The 19,361-nt window shown below is 46.5% G+C and overlaps 1 protein-coding gene across 1 annotated transcript in view; it reads left to right on the forward strand.

The window, feature by feature from the left end:
• Positions 1 to 19,361, forward strand: part of ANKHD1 (ankyrin repeat and KH domain containing 1) — a 67,964-nt gene that overhangs the window by 36,361 nt on the left and 12,242 nt on the right. The window contains 18 exon segments of the mRNA XM_066590422.1: positions 1,490 to 1,633; positions 2,184 to 2,271; positions 4,072 to 4,776; positions 5,751 to 5,890; positions 5,964 to 6,075; positions 7,250 to 7,395; positions 8,171 to 8,313; positions 8,418 to 8,631; positions 10,498 to 10,673; positions 12,222 to 12,384; positions 14,754 to 14,849; positions 15,508 to 15,624; positions 16,649 to 16,751; positions 16,754 to 16,810; positions 18,781 to 18,858; positions 18,861 to 19,053; positions 19,055 to 19,128; positions 19,131 to 19,197. Coding sequence (XP_066446519.1) covers positions 1,490 to 1,633; positions 2,184 to 2,271; positions 4,072 to 4,776; positions 5,751 to 5,890; positions 5,964 to 6,075; positions 7,250 to 7,395; positions 8,171 to 8,313; positions 8,418 to 8,631; positions 10,498 to 10,673; positions 12,222 to 12,384; positions 14,754 to 14,849; positions 15,508 to 15,624; positions 16,649 to 16,751; positions 16,754 to 16,810; positions 18,781 to 18,858; positions 18,861 to 19,053; positions 19,055 to 19,128; positions 19,131 to 19,197 — 2,816 coding nt within the window.

Here is a 19,361-nt window from a genome sequence, read left to right on the forward strand (position 1 = left end):
TTTTTTTTTTTTTTAAAACCCATGCATCGGGTTTGTTTCGCGCCGAACGGGGGGGGGCTATTGAAAAAAAAAAACAACCCGTTTCGGCACGGGACAACCCCTTTAACCCCTTGAGTGGCGGGTTTCCTACCACCCTGTCGTGCCCACCAGGGCAGGTTTTTTAAAATGGTCTAATCATTGAATTTCAACTAATTTTGCAGTTGCGTCTCAAGAGCCATAACTTTTCCATTGACATGGCCATATAAGGGCTTGTTTTTTGCGGGACAAGTTGTGATTTTTTAAACAGGGGGGAGGAAAAAAAGAAATGGGGAAAAAAGAAAAAAAGGGGCCATGTCATTAAGGGGTTAAATAATGTATTAACTTCCTTCTCTGGGTCATTACGACGCACACGGATACCACATGTGTGATTGTATTTTTGATTTTTTACAAAGTAAAGGGAGACAAGTGTTTTTTATTTTTTTTAAATAATTTTTTTCCTTTTTTTTTTTTTAATTTTTCAATTTTTTTGTCCCTTTAGGGGACTTCCACAGGGACCCATCAGAACCCCTGATCACATTCCGGGGGTCAGATGGTGACAGCGCTTTACATGCTGCAGTGACAGCCCTTTACATGCTGCAGTCACATAGACTGCGGCATGTAAAGGGTTAACACAGCAGAGATCGGAGGTTTTCTCTGATCTCTGCTGTAAGAGCTGGTACCTAGCTGTCCTCTGACAGCTAACAACCAGCTCTCCCTGCCACAGAGACCATTGGCTTGCTTCTGACAAGCCGATGGTCTCTATGGCAACCTGTAAACAAACCAGTGCAGGAGATTGCCGACATATCTGCAATATCTTCTGCTGGTTTTTCAAAGCCCTTGCTTTGTTCTCCGTGGGTCTGTGCAGGCAGAGCACACTGTCACAGCTTGTGGCATTGTGCTCTGCAGCTCCCATAGTGATACATAGCCCGGAAATCTTCCGGGCTGTATCGCTATGAGCAGTGGAGCTCGTCCCGGAAAATTTCCGGGCGTGCCACTCAAGGGGTTAAGCTCAGAAAGAGCTGGCATAGAAATGAATAGAAGTTCTACTGAATCTTCTCCCATAAAACTATATATCAGCTCCTCCTGCTCCATAACATGACGCCTGCAGTTTGGACAGCTTGTTCGAGCCGACAGGTTCACTTTAAACATGTTAGATCAAAGTACCCTGAAAGCTATTGCCATATGCTGTGCTGTGTAGTAAAAGCGGGGCATGAGCACAGTGCAAGTACCACCTAGAGATCCGGAGTGAACCTCATGAGGTAGATGCTCCATAGGTTAGGAGGCGGTGGAACCTGTGACCGGAATGTGCTTCTCAATGACCTTATTAAAATGTTAATGCAACTAGAATCTATTATAAAGAATGTTACATCTCTCTCATCCAAATGCTTTAAAAGTGACCTCCAACCATGGCACTATTACATACGAGGCCGTTAGATGAGCTATATGTGAAGAGTGACTTTATATTTTGCAGGATGGATCCACAATGCTGATAGAAGCTGCAAAAGGTGGACATACCAATGTTGTTTCCTACTTGTTGGACTACCCGAAAAACGTTATATCCATCCCATCTACTGAAATCAGTCAGATGACGCCTACACTTCACGATCAGTTTGCTGTAAGTTACGTCTCCTCCTGTATACCATACCTTTACTAGAAGATGCATGTGACTTTAGGATGCACAATAGAAAATGGGGAAAGAAAAACATTTCGTACTATGCTAAAGAAAACTTCAGAGGTCGAAGGAAGTCGGAGATCCTAATGTCACTAACTTCGCTCAAATGACGAACAGGGGGGTAACATACAGCAGTGGCTCCTCTCCGTGCATGCAAACACCTATAGAATGAATGAAGTGCGCACCTTGTATGCAGACTCCTTGCCATAAGCTCTACTAACATGAGAATACTATTAAAGGGGATCTGTGCTAACCCCCCTCTACTCTCATATCATCCTGAACTAGCTCTATTGCCAATATCAGTAGCGCTGTTGAACTGTACATGTCCAACACTGTAAGTAGTGTGCCCATCGTGCGGTATGAGCCTTTGGCAGACTTATTAATGTGAGGGCCTCCGTAATATTGATAGCGCTGTTCAATAATATTGTACTAGTACAGACTCCTGGTACGTTGCTGATTTCTTATGGCTAATTGAGCCTTAAAATGTTTGCAGGTTTCTTGTGTACCAATGCATACACTTGCCATGGTCGTACCACCTCAAGAACCAGATAAGCCTCCAGACCAGGTCGATTTGGGCAAAGGTAAGCACTTTCTTCTTTCTGAATACTGATACTATAGCAGTTTTTAAATAAGTTACACTTATCGCTAAAAGGTTTTAAAAAAAAAAAAAAGGTTGTGGGACTTGAGAGAATATCGCTCATTAAACAAGAGTAGAATATTAAGCAATCGTCCAGGCTTTACAAAGCGGTGGCCTGTTCTCAGGTAGACCATCATTTCTGATCGCTGTAGACTACCACTTGGGAATAAATGGGCTGCGGAGTAAAAAAAAAAAATATTTGTTTTTGAGTAGGATTTTAAACACATTTTGAATAGGACAGGCTTGTCCCAGTGTCCTCAGCTGATTGGTGGGAGGCCCATGTGGTAGACCCCCATCGATCCAATATGGATGGCTTATCCTGAGGATAGGCCATTGGTTCTTAAAGCCTGGATAACCCCTTTAAGCTCCTTTTCATAAACTCTCATAATGTTTTCCATTTCTAAATATAAACTGAAAGCATAAAGCGATCCTCCGGGTCTGGAGAAAAAAAGTGGCCAAAACACTTCTGACTATCCGATGCACTGTGCATGGTACACATCGGTAGTCCAATGCACTGCATGCTGATCTGACTGGTCATGTGGGCAGCGCTGGTCAATGAAAGGAGGTGTAGGGTCTTAGACTAATGTATACAAATAGTGTACATCGGGTAGATGGGGAAGCCATCTTTGTTTCTCCAGGACCGGAGGATTGCTTTAAACACCATTGTAAGAATTCTAGCCATCGTTTAGTTCTCCAGGAATCAGCCCGACAATATCACATATATAAACGATCACCACCACCATGCCATTCTGTCGCCACTCCATTCAAAAGAATTCAAAACCCATGTGAGTTTTGTCTCTTGCAACAAGCTTGTGTGAAGGTAGCCTTTTTGGGAAGGATCTGTTTGACTGTTTTTGACTTTTTCAAATGGTTTTGGATCCTTGGGGGGGAAAAATGAAAATGCTTGATTTCTTCCCCCCTTTTTCCCCCTTTTTCTATCATAGCACTTTTTGTTCTTAACCCTTTCCAATCCACTATCTGCCCTCTGAAGACATTATGATTTAAGGCTGTACAGCTCTTATGTTGGAAGACCTCTATCGGGGTTCTCTTACTGTATATTGCCAGCCTCTCTGCTGTCGGAGCCTATCCAATGTGGCCCCTCATGCAGTACTGGCTTTAGCCAGCAGATAGCGCCATTGTATAATAGCAGTAAAAGAGTAAGCCCCCTAGGAAAACCAGGATACAAATTGGATTGGAAAGGGTTAATGTGTAAATAAATTGCCAACCGGGTATTACCATTGTCCTTGTTAAAAGTGCATGTCCCCACGCAGTTGGTTGCTGCGTACAGTAGAGTCAGTCTTGCGCTAGGATATACCCTATTGACCAGGAGAATGCTAACACCCAGTTATTTACATTCTCACGCTATCTGCCATGCAATAATCAGCACACTTGTGACTTTAGAAATATTTTAAGGGCAATATCTAATCTTGGGGGACAAAAAAGTCTGGTTTTTGAGAAACGTATTCCTCTCCCATCGTCTAGTGTTGCAGGTCAACCCCATTCAAGAAATATGTTTCGTGCCAACACTCCTGTGGAGATGCCATAAATGTCTGAGTTGGGTAGAACCCTTTAAATCCAAGCCTATTGGAGCCGAGTTCACCGTGACATTTTATGATGTCTGCTGAATGTTAGCTTATATTTGAATATTAATTCTGCAATGATCGTTAATAACCTCAGTAAATACTTGATAATTACCACTGTGTGATATAAACCGTCTGAGCAACTTCTTTAACTTTTTATACAGGTGCTTCGAGAAAGACGCTTTGTAACCTTCACGCTTCAGGAAAAGAACCAAGACCTGTCCATCCTTATCAGCCCCTAGAATGCATCGTGGAGGAAACGGAAGGAAAGCTCAATGAGCTCGGTCAACGAATCAGCGCTATCGAAAGGGCGCAGCTGAAATCGTTAGAACTGATTCAAGGCGAACCGTTAAATAAAGATAAAATCGAAGAACTTAAAAAGAACCGAGAAGAACAGGTTCAAAAGAAAAAGAAAATCCTGAAAGAGCTTCAAAAAGTCGAAAGGCAATTACAGATGAAAACTCAGCAACAGGTCACCAAGGAGATCCTGGAAGACGCTCCTAATACGGAAGCGGCTCTCCTTGAGTCTTGTTCGCTGTCCAGTAAATCTGCGTTAATAGCTGACGAGAAGATCTTTCCAGATGACCATTGTGAAGAATTAGATCAGTTGGGCACAGTTTGCCACAAGGTGCTGGCGCATTCATGTGAGGCAGAGAGGGGATTGCAATCTGTCGACTTGGTGCCAAAATTACTTAATGACTTAGGACTTTCAGGAATGGACTCCATCGACCCGGTCATATCTACCAGTAACGTTGCACTAGATCAGCCGCCCATCAATACTAATCTTCTTTCATCTCAAGTTGCAGATAATTTAATGATTGCTTCTCCAGCTCAAACGCTAAACGATACTCTTGATGACATCATAGCAGGTAGGAGTTGGCTACAAAAACCAAATCGGCCTTGATCAGTGGCTTCTAGTTAAGAGTTGTCTTCTACAGATCATTTATGACTAGATGGTGTGGAGCCAAAAGAATTGTAAGCCATCGTTTTTATGTGTCAAGGCGTAGTGTCCACGGGATAGGGGGTAATGATCAGTGGGGGTCTGACTGTTGGGACCACCACCGATCTTGAAAACAAGGGTGTCAAAGCTCCGCAATTAAATGGAGCAGCTATGTGCATGCTTGACCTCTACTCTGTTAATGCAGGACCCTCGTTCTCAGCATCGGTGCGGCTTCCAGCTATCATACCATTAGGATTGGTGAGGGTCTACCATACTTTGTGGATTGGGGGTAAATTTATAACTTGGCACAACCCCTTTAGATGCAATGCCACCTTCAAAACTTTTTTTATTGCTCCGGTGTACCTAAATTGAAAAAAAAACCAGCCCTGCAAATAGACTATGTTGAAAGTTCCTATTGTTTTCTTCTATGCAACTCCCATACAGACCTATAATGTCTCTAAGCTTGCAGAATAATTCCACATTCATACAACCTTTCATCGGTCATCTACTACTTAAGGAAATCTCTTCAGTCGCTTAGCAAAAAGTAGGGAACAGATGAAAGGGAGTACGACTGCAGGGTCAGACTGCATAGGGTTTGCACGTTGTCTTACCCTGGCATTACATGAAGGTGCGGAAGAGTCGTAGATGGAAAACAATGGCCTGCTTGGCTTTAAGACGATGGTTGGAAATGGTCTGATGTATTCTAGTGCTTCTAAATGGATGCTTCAAACAAAAACCTATAGTTTGTTGAAGTCTACAATGAAGACTCTGACCAGTTACTAGGGAGGTCATCCGGTCTGGATTGTTGAGGAGAACCTTGAAATGATAACTTTTTCTAGTGTTTTTAAAATCAGTTTTGTTTTTGTGTTTTGTTTTTTTTGTTTTTTTTTACCCCCCGTTTAGGTGTACCTGATAAAATGCCTTCTCTATCCGGCGGTGACCCGACTGCGACGCTTTCTTCTTCAGTGCTTCAGTTGGCTGCAGCGAATGGAGATCAAGATCCTTTACTACCAGCTTTTGCATCAGTAGATATTGACGCCCATGTAAGTTAATAACAGAATTCATTGTTTTTGTAACTTAATTAGGATGTAACGGTTCTCCATTTGTTCTCTGTAGACTGAAACCAATCACGATACTGCGTTAACCCTCGGCTGTGCGGGGGGCCACGAGGAGCTCGTGTCTGTGCTAATAACGCGTTGTGCTAATATTGAACACAGAGACAAGAAAGGTGAGCGTTAATGCAATGGTTTACTAAACGTGCCCATAAATGTCACAGTTGAACCGTGGTAACTGCACGCGAATTACCGCTAATCATCATGCTTCCCTTTTACATGCTACTAATACAGGGGAAGTATGGCCGTTAGCGGTTACGGAGACTCCTTCACAATGCATATGGGCACTCAGAGGGTGTATAAATACGTTCATGAATTCGGCTTCAAATTGCCTCTGCTTTTCAATGCCATTAGTAAAGGTGAAACGAGGGCCGGGCAATTAATTACATTTGATTTAATCATTATTTTGCTGAGACATGCTTCCAACTTTCAGAAGAACCGTGAAATCTGTATTGGCCTCGCCCCCCTGTGGATGTATCTGTACTAGAGATGAGCGAGTATACTCACTAAGGCACATTACTCGAGCGAGTAGTGCCTTAGCCGAGTATCTCCTCGCTCGTCTCTAAAGATGCGGGGAGGAACGGAGGGGAGATCTCTCCCTCTCCCTCTCCCTCTCCCTCTCCCTCTCCCTCTCCCTCTCCCTCTCCCTCTCCCTCTCCCTCTCCCTCTCCCTCTCCCTCTCCCTCTCCCTCTCCCTCTCCCTCTCCCTCTCCCTCTCCCTCTCCCTCTCCCTCTCCCTCTCCCTCTCCCTCTCCCTCTCCCTCTCCCTCTCCCTCTCCCTCTCCCTCTCCCTCTCCCTCTCCCTCTCCCTCTCCCTCTCCCTCTCCCTCTCCCTCTCCCTGATGCAACTCACCTGTCACCCGCGCCGGCCCTGAATCTTTAGAGACGAGCGGGGAGATACTCGGCTAAGGCACTTCTCGCTCGAGTAATGGGCCTTAGCGAATATACTCGCTCATCTCTAATCTGTACTCATTATTTTAGTCCATGTTGGCCTTTACAGTTGTTCGAAGTGGCCATACATGTTCAATGACGCTTGGCAGCAGATGGCCAAACTTTGTGGGACCGCTTCCAAAAATGAAAGCTGTTTTGTGAGCATTATAGTTCTTTAGGCCCAAAGTCGGGCGAGTGATGAGGGCTGCCTCTGGTCAGCTGAAACAATCGTTTGTTAGACTTCACCCGATGAACATTCATTTTCGTTTAGCTCTTGAACCATAAAGTACTATTTGGCAGCCCAAGCCACTTGTTGGCATTTAAACTGACACTTTACATGTAACGGCTTTGTTCTTTTAGGTCTCACCCCTCTAATATTGGCAGCTACAGCAGGACATGCTGGAGTAGTCGAAATCCTTTTAGATAAGGGTGCTGATATTGAAGCACAGTCTGAACGCACGAAGGATACTCCTTTGTCCCTGGCGTGTTCTTGGAGTCGTCAAGAGGTGAGGAAATGTGTGTTTCGCTCCGTCATCTTTGTGCAAACTGTGGGAAGCGGATCTATACACTGCAGGTTCCCCTGCCTGTTCCTGCTTTGCTTAAAAGGGAATCCCTTGCTTTGGACCACCAACATAGACTACAGTAATGAGTGAATACTATTGCAGGATGCAGATGTTCTATACATTGCATCTTGATACACTCTCTGTAAACCAGCTATTCATAAGACCACAATCCCCTCTGCTATCTCCAATAGTACTCGGCGGAACAGGAGGGAGTAGAAGGATATTTTACAGATTTTAAATCTGCGTCTTTTAGTTTCCCCTCATTACTGTAGTTTATGGGGAGGAGGACTGGGTGACGTTTCTTTAAATGGGGATTCTTCTCTCAGTAGCGACCAGTTAGGGCTGCCTATAATAGATGTATACAGTATGGAGTTCAGGGGTAACTGTATAAACCCCCATGTACTCATCGCTCTCCCTAGTGGTATAAAGAACAGTTTAGAAAAAAAGTTTGTCTCTAAATATCTTGCCCTGATACACATATATACAATCAGCATTTGCAAATCTGCTGACACTCGTTACATGCCAACTATATTTACGGGAGAAATTAAATTGGCATATATGTACAGATATCGGTGTATAGATGGCACCCAGGTCAGGTCATAGAATAGTACAAAAACTTTTTTTAGCATTTTGAATCTTAGAAGCCAGAAAAGTTTTTTGTGTTTTATTGACTTAAAGTTACCTTCAACCAAGAAATGTTTTTTTTTTTTTTTGCCAGGTGGTTGAGCTGCTTTTGTCTCGAGGCGCAAACAAAGAGCACCGAAATGTTTCAGACTATACACCCCTCAGTTTGGCTGCGTCTGGTGGATATGTCAACATTATCAAGATTCTGTTGAACGCAGGAGCAGAAATTAATTCCAGGTAATAATCGTTGACGCGCCCGGCACAACGTAGGGCTTTGCTTGTTTTTACAAGTGTTGCTCTTCTCATTTTAATGTTATATGTTGTGATTTGTTTCTCCGCAGAACTGGCAGTAAATTGGGCATTTCTCCTCTAATGCTGGCTGCTATGAATGGACACGTTCCAGCAGTTAAACTGCTTCTTGATATGGGATCTGACATTAATGCTCAGATTGAGACGAATCGCAATACCGCTCTCACGTTAGCATGCTTCCAGGGTAGAGCCGAGGTTGTAAGTCTTCTCCTGGACAGGAAAGCTAATGTTGAGCACAGAGCGAAGGTATGTCTCATGTAATCTTCTTCTGGCACCTACATTTTTATGTAACCCATTCCACTAGGATTTCCATTTTAAAAACTTTTAATCCCAAATATCTTGAAGGGTCGTTCCCTTCGGAAATTTACCTGGTATATCCACCCGGGTAACTTGACAACTGGGTTGCTACTAAGTTTTGTGCAACTCCCACGGACATCTGTGAGTTCTGGAAGCAGCGTAAGGAAGCCCACTGGGCTATTTCCATCAGTCAGCTACCACGTTCGGGCCAATAGATGCTTGAACCTAGAGAGAAGTGCGGAACTCAGTGGTGGAACCACATTGCAGACTTTCATGGCTATGCCAAGACCTTCAAACACTGAGGGAACAAGTGCAACACCTAGAACAACGTATCTCGCAAGTAGATGACCATGCCAAGAATCATTTCAGATCCTTAGGGGGTTTTCGGAAAATTAAAGAGAATTTTTGATTAAAGTTTTTGAAATACTTTATAGGACTTTACAGTGACTTTGGCCACAACACGTTAATGCGGGAAGCATTACGGCTTGTAAGTAGTCCTGAGTGAGACCTGCTGATCGCAAGAAATCCAACTTTGTTGGACCTCTTGTCAAGTGCGAGTCGATGGCGTAGCAAATTGCAAGCCACACTGTGACCTACATTGATGAAATACGGCTACACTGGAATCCTTAGTCACGAATCCTCTTATCAAGAGAAGTCAGTTTTTGAAGTGCTGGATTTGGATGTGGTGCATGGCCAGAGAACACGATGTGATGGAATATATGGTCCCTACTGTTACCTTTTGGAGGGGAGAGAATGGTGCGGAACTGTTTTTCAGGGTTTAGAAAAAGTCACTTATTTCTAGTGAAGGGTAACGTGAAAACTACATACTACAGTATACAAAGACCTTTCAGACAATTGTGTGCTCACAGCTTTGTGGGAACAGTTTGGGGAAGGCCTTTCCCCGTTCCAGTATGGTGGTGTGCTCCTATGTCCCGAAGCAAGGTCTACAAAGACAAGGTTGGACAAATTTGGTATGGAACAGTAGCCTGCACAGGGATAGGACCTCAAGTCCTTCAGAGCTCATTCACATCAGCTTTATGGGTTCCATTTTTCTGCTCCGTTAAGCCAGCAGGCAAACAAGAATCTGAGCTTGGACACTCAAAATTGTCCAATCTAGCTTATGCAAACTTTGAAACCTGAGGAATCCATGTTAAAGGTGTTGTCCCGCACCGAAACGGTTTTTTTTTTTTTCAATAGCCCCCCCGTTCGGCGCGAGACAAACCCGATGCAGGGGTTTAAAAAAAACAAAAACGGATAGTACTTACCCGAATCCCCGCGCTCCGGTGACTTCTTACTTACCTTGCGAAGATGGCCGCCGGGATCTTTACCCACGGTGGACCGCAGGTCTTCTCCCATGGTGCACTGTTGGCTCTGTGCGTTCCATTGCCGATTCCAGCCTCCTGATTGGCTGGAATCGGCACACGTGACGGGGCGGAGCTACGAGGAGCAGCTCTCCGGCACGAGCAGCCCCATTCAGAAGGGAGAAGACCGGACTGCGCAAGCGCATCTAATCGGGCGATTAGACGCTGAAAATTAGACGGCACCATGGAGACGAGGACGCCAGCAACGGAGCAGGTAAGGGAATAACTTCTGTATGGCTCATAATTAATGCACAATGTACATTACAAAGTGCATTAATATGGCCATACAGAAGTGTATACCCCCACTTGCTTTCGCGGGACAACCCCTTTAATGTTAGGTTAGACCGTGCCGAAGCTGCCCCCTCCTGTCCACAGACTTTGGTCTATAATGTCGTCATTGCCCTCTCTCGGGTCCCTTTTTTTTAAACCATTGTTCTTTTTTTTTTTTTAATAGACGGGGTTGACTCCTTTGATGGAAGCCGCTTCTGGGGGTTATGCCGAGGTAGGAAGAGTACTATTAGACAAAGCAGCCGATGTCAACTCTCCACCCGTTCCCTCCTCCAGAGATACTGCTTTAACCATCGCTGCAGACAAAGGACATTACAAATTCTGTGAGCTGCTTATTAATAGGTGAGTGGGGCACTACTACAGCAATGTCTGATGGGAAATACTTGAATTTGCAATGAAAACAAATCTGGATTCTTTAATTCTTTTTTTTAAGAACTGTGTTGTGCCGTTCCTGTTAGTTTTCCTAGAAGTTTATGAAAAAACTTTGGCTTCAGGGTGATACCATTATTACTTTGTCAAAGTGGTGTGTCTCCTCTGTCACCGATTGACCTGTGGTGTTTCGTGTAGGTAGACACCACCCAACTGGTACCATCAGGAATAACAAACATTTTGGAGGAGTTGTGACTTTTATTTTTTTATTTTTTTTTCAAAAAGCTTCTGCAAGCCATGCAGTGGAACTGTGATATGTGACCACTGGCGTAATTAGAGGGCATGCAGTTGCGCCCAGGGGCCTTGGGCCCATAAGGCCTCTCTTCTCCATATAGGGAGCCCAGTACTATGAATAAAGCATTATAGTTGGGGGCCCTGTTTCAGGTTTTGCATTGGGGCCCAGGAGCGTCAAGTTATGCCTCTGCGTTGGGGGTTGGGGGTTGGGGGGGGGGGGCCCAAGATAAACTTTTGCATGCGGGCCCATTAGCCTTTAGCTACGTCCCTGTATGTGACCTTTAATCTTACTATGGTTTGCTCTTGCTTGTTGAAACTTGTAGCATCACCATGCCCAGGTCCAAAGATCTTTCAGGAAGCCTCTGTAAAGAGGAGCTTATGAGTCTGCAAAGGCATCAAACAGTTAGCCCGTGTTCACACCGTTGTCTGCAGTGATTCCACATCAGGTCTGATGAAAATCTTGTGTTTAGGTGACCCATTCATATCCATGCTGTAATCTATAGGATGTGGATTTTGTGGTTTTCTGCACACAGATTGATCTTGTTGAATGTGTGCAGATCTGCAGTAGCCGATGTATAACTCAGCATTCTGGTTTCTGTCAAAGTGATCCATTGAATTCCCGTTCGGTGGCCAGAGTTGGTACTGCAGTCTGAGCCCTATTCACTTCAGTAGGACTCAGCCTAGAGGACCCACTTGGGCACTGTGCAATGTGCGGAGCAGTCTGGAAAGTGGGGCAACCCCTTTTTAAGAGCAGAGCATAAACTGCCAAAGTCTGAAGAAAGTGCAGAACTTCACCGCAGTGCCAACAAGTAGCACTTGCCAGACTTGTTAGATTTGTTAGACTTGTTAGATTTTCTCCAAGAAAACCCTTCTGTGAACTAACCTGATACTAAGTTTATCCCTTTCTCCACCATGCATCGTGGACAGGTCATCCTAGACATAATTGGAGTTGACCGAACCCCTACAATGGCCACTGCAGCAACAGAATAGGCCTAAACCATGAGTAAAGCGCTGCTGTTTCTGGAAGGCATCGTCCATGGTTTTGTAATTCTGTACAACCCCCTGTAATTAGCTGCGGGCCTTCGAGGGGTTAATGTACTATTACCAGATGATTATACCATTTAAAACCGTGTAAATGCAGAAGTGTGCGCCTCTCGGACTGTGTTTTACTTTGTATTCCCCTTTCCCCTGCATAGTGTACCTAATATGTCCAATCCTTTGTTTCAGGGGGTCACACATTGATGTGCGGAATAAGAAGGGGAACACGCCCATGTGGCTTGCCGCTAACGGGGGCCACTTTGACATCGTACAACTGCTGGTTCATGCTGGTGCTGATGTTGATGCTGCTGATAATCGTAAAATAACTCCTTTAATGTCAGCATTTCGCAAGGTAAAACCTTTACTCCTTCTGTTGAGCATTATTGACGGGGATGTTTTTTTTTTTTTTTTTTTTGGGGTGCAAGTTTTTTGCTGCTTTTTTAGCCAATGGTTGAAGAAGAGCAAAAAACAAACTCTTATTACAGAAACTAATTTCCTGGAACTTCCACGTACTTGTAGGTTCTTCACGTATTAGAAGGGTAGAATGCGAAGTCATGTGTGGCTTTGTAAGGCCGGGCTCACACGAACGGGTCGGATTCCGCAGAGCAGGCGGTCATGCGCTACAGGTTTTTGTTTTGCTTTTGTGTTTCCTGCGTCGTTGCTTAGTTATGTCGCGGGTACCTGCAGCCCATACGCAATGTTCATTGCATGTGGGCTGAGGATCGGACGCCTCCATTGACTTCATTTGAGGCCGTCAGCGTGGATTCTGCGGCAGAATAAAGCATGACATGATTTTTCTTTCCCCCCCCCCGCCCCCAACCAATCTCACAGCAATGCTGTGAGAATAAAATCTCACATGTAGAAACACATTGAAATCAACGAGTTAACACACACGCAAACTCCATCCAAATCACGATCTGTCTAAAGTCGCCCGTGTGAATAGACCTTTAATTGCTTGGGATGCCTTTAAAGCAGCTAAAACCAGCACACAAGGCCTTAGGCCTCATGTCCATGGGGAAAATCAGGCCCTCCCTACGGATTCTCCATGGAGAATCCGCAGCGGGTCCCTCCTGCCCCGCGGACATGAGAGCTGAAAATAAGAATAAATCAGAATTAACTCACCTCCCGCCCGCTCCGGATACTTCCTTTGATGCCGCGTCCTCTTCTCTGCGTCGTGGCCGGATCTGCTTTCTTCGGCCCGGCGGATGCGCAGGATGACGTCGGTGACGTGCCCCGCGCATTGCGCCGTCCCGAAGCAAAATGATCCGGCCGCGACTGAGAGAAGATGGCGCCGCGGCGAAGAGAAGAAACGGAGCGGGTGAGTAAAATCTGATTTTTGTCTACCGCGGATCCGGACGGCTTCCATAGGCTTCAATAGAAGCCCGCGGGAGACCCGCACGAAAATAAAGCATGGTCCAGATTTTTTCATGCTCCATTTTTTTTTTAAATCCCTTTTATTGACCATCCGCGGGTATTTATCTACCCGCGGGTGGTCAATGCATCCCTATGGGGTGCGGATCCGCGGGCAGGAGAAGAGTTAAAAATCTGCTGCGGATTTTAATTCTTCTTTTGCCCGTGGACATGAGGCCTTAACTGCAGAACTTGGTTATATCTATAAACAGGAGAAGATCAGCAGTCGTCGTCTTGTTTATACCAAGTGACTTTGACCCGCAGGAATTATTGGGGTGTTCACATGTTGCAGATTTTGGTACAACCTCCGCAGGAAATGGGTTCTAGAATAATAGTGTCACTGGGTGCTACATAGGCATTTGGTTCTTTGGAATGGGACTTCCTCTTCACCCTCACCAAATTTTGGCTTTGGCCTTTATTCAATGGATCTGTGGGTATATGTGGACTGGCTATTGGTTAAGGGAAAATAATAAGAGCCTTCACATGTTTACACGCGCAATGTGTGGAGAATAGAACCCATTGATTTGCGCACCAAATACCTGCACAATACATTGCGCTATTCTGTGGGGAAAAGAACACTTCAGAAATAATTAATAGCTATTTAACTCCTGCGTGGCCGTGTCCCGCGCCCAAGTGAAACGGCAAAAAAGTACAGCAATATGCGCAAAAACGCATACAAAAAAAGCTTGATCACGGCGCAAATATGTTGCACTACTGTGTGTGTTTTTGCACATGCGCCCCGTGTGAAGCCACCCATAAAGATTTGAAGATTGCACATTTTTGGCGATGTCTCCGGCCTCTGTCGGAGACTGACAATTCTAATTTAGGCCGCCTGCAGACGAGCGGGTCGGATCCGGCAGCGAGAATTCTCGCCCCGGGACCCGACCCGAGAGCCTGCAGGGATGAGCGCGTACTCACCCGCACCTGGCGGCCCCGGCTCTTTCATGCGCCGACCGGAGCCGGCGGCCGGGTGAGTGCGAGCCCCGCACAAAAATAGGACATGCCGCGGTTTGTTTGCCGCGCGACATTTCGCGCGGCCAAACCACGGCCATCTGCATAGGAGTGCGTATTGTAATGCACTCCTATGCAAACTTCCAGTGGCGGAAATCCCGCGGGAAAAACCGCCGCGGGATTTCCGCCCGTGTGCAGGCGGCCTTACAGTGTAAGATCTTGTATGTGCAAAATCCTCAATGTTTTCAGCCGCTCCTTATGTTTGGGAGCAGCAGAGGTTTTCATGCGTGTTTTATAATTAAAAAAACAAAAAAACTATTTACAGATTTTTTTTTAATGTTTTTTTTTTTTTCCTTAAAGGGTCATCTAAAAGTTGTGCAGTTCCTGGTGAAGGAAGTGAATCAGTTTCCATCTGACATTGAGTGCATGAGATACATTGCAACAATAACGGATAAGGTAAGTGTTTCAGTGTGTTACTGTAATATCGCATCACCTGCAGCCATTCTCCTCCTCCTCCGCAGACGTCTTGTCCTTAATGCTGAGTCTCTGAACTTTTTCTACTGTCCTGAAAGGGGCGGGCGGACGGGCTCACGCTAGTGGCAGGCAGGATCATGTGCAGTCCCTGAATCTGACATGCACCCTGCGCATGCTTGTTCAGGTCTGCCAGTGCAGTTCACCGCAGCTGCTTAATTGTTGCAGTATGACTTTTTGCATCTTATAATGGGCATGACCCTCGTAACATTTCATGTCTGAGCAAACCCTCGGCTGTTCTTGACCACCTCATCGGGAGTTATGGAAATAGTGGAGCGTAGGACACTATGCTATTTCCGTAATTCCCATTCACTTCAGTGGGAGTTACAGAAACGACGTAAGACTGCCATCTTGGCTGTGTCTGAACACCCAGCAAGGTGCTTGGGAAACCGCTGCAGGTTCCTCATCTCAGTGATGGGACAGCCCATTAATGGAAATCTATTATTCAGCTCATATGTTGTCTGAGATGTAGCCAAAGGGGATTTTGAGAAATGTAATAGAAGCGGCAGACAGGAAGTCTGCACAGGGTGTTGACAGTGCCATATGACATGTTCCATTCAAGTTTATTCATGGTCTGTTCCAGGATCTCTTGAAGAAGTGCCATCAGTGCATGGAAACCATAGTGAAGGCTAAAGACCAGCAAGCTGCAGAAGCAAACAAGAATGCCAGCATCCTGCTTAAGGAGTTAGACCTTGAAAAGGTAAAGGGTTAGGCTGTAGTGCAGTGGCACATCCACATGCTGCAGTCACTACCATTCCTGTGCTTCCTTTGTTACTACAGCTATGATTGCTTCCAAATCCGCTGTCATTACTACTATGGTATTCTAATCCAAATTACCACAGCCGCCATTGCTTTAACACACTTCAGCATCTTGAGATCGATGAAGTAGTAGCGATGGCTGCCGTAGTGATCGTGGGTCTGACCGTAATGAAGTAAACCTTCATTTGATGGAGAAAACTACTTCTGCGTCTCTGCCTGTCTTTTGTCTGGTTTTATGTCCCTGCATCAAAAATCAAACAAAATCTATATTTACATCGTATTTCTGACTGATTTAGGATGGTTTCATTTGGGTTGGAACCTCTGGCCAGAGATTCCGTCACAGATGCAGCTGAAAATACCGAAGGAAAAGCCCTGCATGCAGTGCTTCCATCCAAAAGCTGGGCAGAAAACGGGCAGACCCCGGTATAGTCATGGGGTCCACCTGGCTCTGTTTTTGGTTCCATCCAGAGACAGTTCGGCCATGGGGATTCCCCTTTCCTGGTCCTTGGACAGTTCAGGAAGCCGGAACCCCAGTGCAGATGTAGTACACCCTTAACCATACAAAGGGGTATAACGTGCGCACAGAACTTATGTTCCAGCATGCTTTTCTGAAAAACTCTTAACAATAAAGGGCATTAACCAAACGGAAATGACCCCCGCGATGTGTATTGAAATAAATGAAATTTTAGTTTAGGACTCCCTGTCCACGGGCGTTGGGGTATCCTGTGGCGGATCTCCGCCGCGGGAGCAGACAGACGGATCTCGCCGGTCAGCCTACCTGACAGCAGTCCACGAAGAATCGCAATGATTCTCCGCTCATGGACAGGGAGGAAGCGCTCTCCATAGCAACGCTATGCAGCGCTTTCACTGCATTCCCCGCGGCCGGATTATCGCCGCGGAGAACGCAATGAAAACTCGCCCGTGGACAGGCAGCCTAATGATTTATTTTTGTTTTTGAAAAATAGTCGAGGGAAGAAAGTCGCAAACAAGCTCTGGCAGCAAAAAGAGAGAAACGAAAGGAGAAGAGGAAAAAAAAGAAGGAAGAGCAGAAGAAGAAGCTTGAAGATTATGATGTAAGCTCTCCGAGACGTGTGACCTGGATGCTGAAGACGTCCACAGCGGTGATGGTGAGACAGGATTGCTTGACAGTAATGTGACAGAGGACCGCTTCTTATTCCCAGCTCTTCCTTCCCTTTAGGCCGGGCTCACACAGCAGCGTGTTACCGCCGCAGCGGTCTGCAGATCCCGCGTATTGTTTGGCTTGCGTGTGAACAGTGTATTGTATGCAGTCTGCCATGCACTGCCTTCTCATTTATTTTAACTTCTGATGTCTTCCAGCCGGACGCGTAGGCAGCGCTCATACACAATGTAATTGCATATGCATTGTGTCCGAACGCACCTGTAGAAAACAATAGGACTCTACATGCGCAACACATTCTCCATAAATTGGATGTTGGCCTAGCACTAAGTTGCACCTCTCTCTCACTTCCACAAGTCAGACTCCCTCTTCATTATTCTGGAGGATCCACAGAAGGACTTGCAGACCTCAAAAGACTCCATTGTTTTTTGGATTCGGTTGATGATTGAGGCATACCATGTCAAAGAAAAGGACCCCCTTTTCTATGTTACAGCACATTCTCCCGGGCCATGGAAGCCTCTTTGGCTGTGCGTCTTTGAGCCTTCGCTCCCCAGGTGTGCAAACTTGCCACCTGGTCTTCTCTACACATTCGCCAAATTCTACACACCTATTCCATCACAATTGAATCAAATTCTGGCCACAAGGTTCTGCTGGCCACATTGGTCTACGCTACTTTTTGTCATATTTTATGGGGAGTACTGAAAAAAAACAAAACAAAAAACCCGATGTTTGTTTAAATTTTTAAAAAAATGTGCATTTTTTTTTTATATGCTGGCACTTCCAGTGATCGGATGTTGAGGAAATTTGTGAAATGTTGCACTTAAAGGGGTTGTCTCGCGAAATCAAGTGGGGGTATACACTTCCGTATGGCCATATTAATGCACTTTGTAATGTACATTGTACATTAATATGAGCCATATAGAAGTTATTCACTTACCTGCTCCGTTGCTGGCGTCCTCATCTCCATGGTTCCGTCTAAATTTGCTGGTAGCTTGCTTTTTTAGACGCGCTTGCGCAGTCCGTTCTTCTCCTTTCAGCACGAGCCGCTTCAGTGTGCTCCCCGCTACAGCTCTTCTGCGCATGCGCAGACGAGCTGTCACTGCTCGGAGCGCGCTGGAGCGGCCATTTCTGTACCATCCTCTGTTAGAGGAAGGTGCCGAGCTGTCCGGAGAAGCTGTCCCGCCATCCAGGTAAGTGATGGGCCGGGGGGGGGGGGGGGGGGGGGGGGGCTGTTGATGGGCCGGGGGGGGGCGCTGTCGCTGGGCCGGGGGGGGGGGGGGGGGGCGCTGTCGCTGGGCCGGGGGGGGGGGGGGCGCTGTCGCTGGGCCGGGGGGGGGGGGGGCGCGGCGCTGTCGCTGGGCGGGGGGGGGGGGGGGGGGCGCTGTCGCCGGGCCGGGGGGGGGGGCGCTGTCGCCGGGCCGGGGGGGGGGGGCGCTGTCGCTGGGCGGGGGGGGGGGGGCGCTGTCGCGGGGGGGGGGGGGGGGCGCTGTCGCTGGGCCGGGGGGGGGGGGGGCGCTGTCGCTGGGCCGGGGGGGGGGGGGGGGGGGGGCGCTGTCGCTGGGCCGGGGGGGGGGGGGGGGCGCTGCCTGGCGGTGGGTGACTGGTCGGCCGTGTTCAATCCAGGGGTCCGGTCGGCGGCTGCGGGGCGTCTGGTTGTCAGGGAGACACAGCTGGTAGCGTCTCGGGACAGTGCGCACGTCGGGCTGCAGCAAGTGACGGGAAAAGAGCCGGCGGCCATCTTGGGAAATTTTTATAAGTTGCTGAAACGCTGGAACGGTAAGTACAAACCAGCTAGAAAAGTCATTTACAGGGGGGCTTAGTAATGTATGCTTAATTAGGGGGACTGGGCAATAAAAAAAAATCCACTCCTGCCTCGAGGACATCTCCTTTAAGCGAACGCCACTATATTTTGATTTTACATAATAGAAAATCCTCTTTCATTTTGTTTTCGTTCTGTAGAGGAGGATGATGTCCCCCTAGAGCCACCAAGTGCAACGACCATGACTACAATTGGCATCTCCGCAACGTCCACTACGTTTACAATGTGTTTGGCAAGAGGAGTAGTATAATCATCACCCCAAACACTAACCTGAAAAACAAAAAAAGCAAAACCAAAGATACCCCCTCAAACATGCAGCTCCTCGTGTCTGATCAGACCTTCGATAAAGATGAAATCGACGAACCGAGTGATGCTGCCGAAGCGTCATCGGGGATTTTGTCATCTTGGATCATGGGATTGCAGCAACGCCATCCGCGTTCACAACAGCAGCCAAGAACTCAACTGTGAAGATAACCCATCCGAAGGTAAAAGTGCGCATTACTTCTCAACGACTGGGAAGAAAAGTCGAAGACGGGAGCATCTAAGATTTCCTCAAGGTTGGTGTGTTTTTGTGTTTTTGTTTTTTTTTTTCTTATTTTTTTTATATTTTTGACTCTCTTGAAATGTGATTGGGAATTAGTGCTTTGCAAAGCATTCTGAACAGGGAATGAGGAGGCTTGACAGGATGTTAGGATTCTCTTTCAGGCGTTTGCACACGGCA

This window comes from Eleutherodactylus coqui, chromosome 2, assembly GCF_035609145.1.
Source record: "Eleutherodactylus coqui strain aEleCoq1 chromosome 2, aEleCoq1.hap1, whole genome shotgun sequence".
In the NCBI taxonomy this organism is placed as follows: Eukaryota; Metazoa; Chordata; class Amphibia; order Anura; family Eleutherodactylidae; genus Eleutherodactylus; species Eleutherodactylus coqui.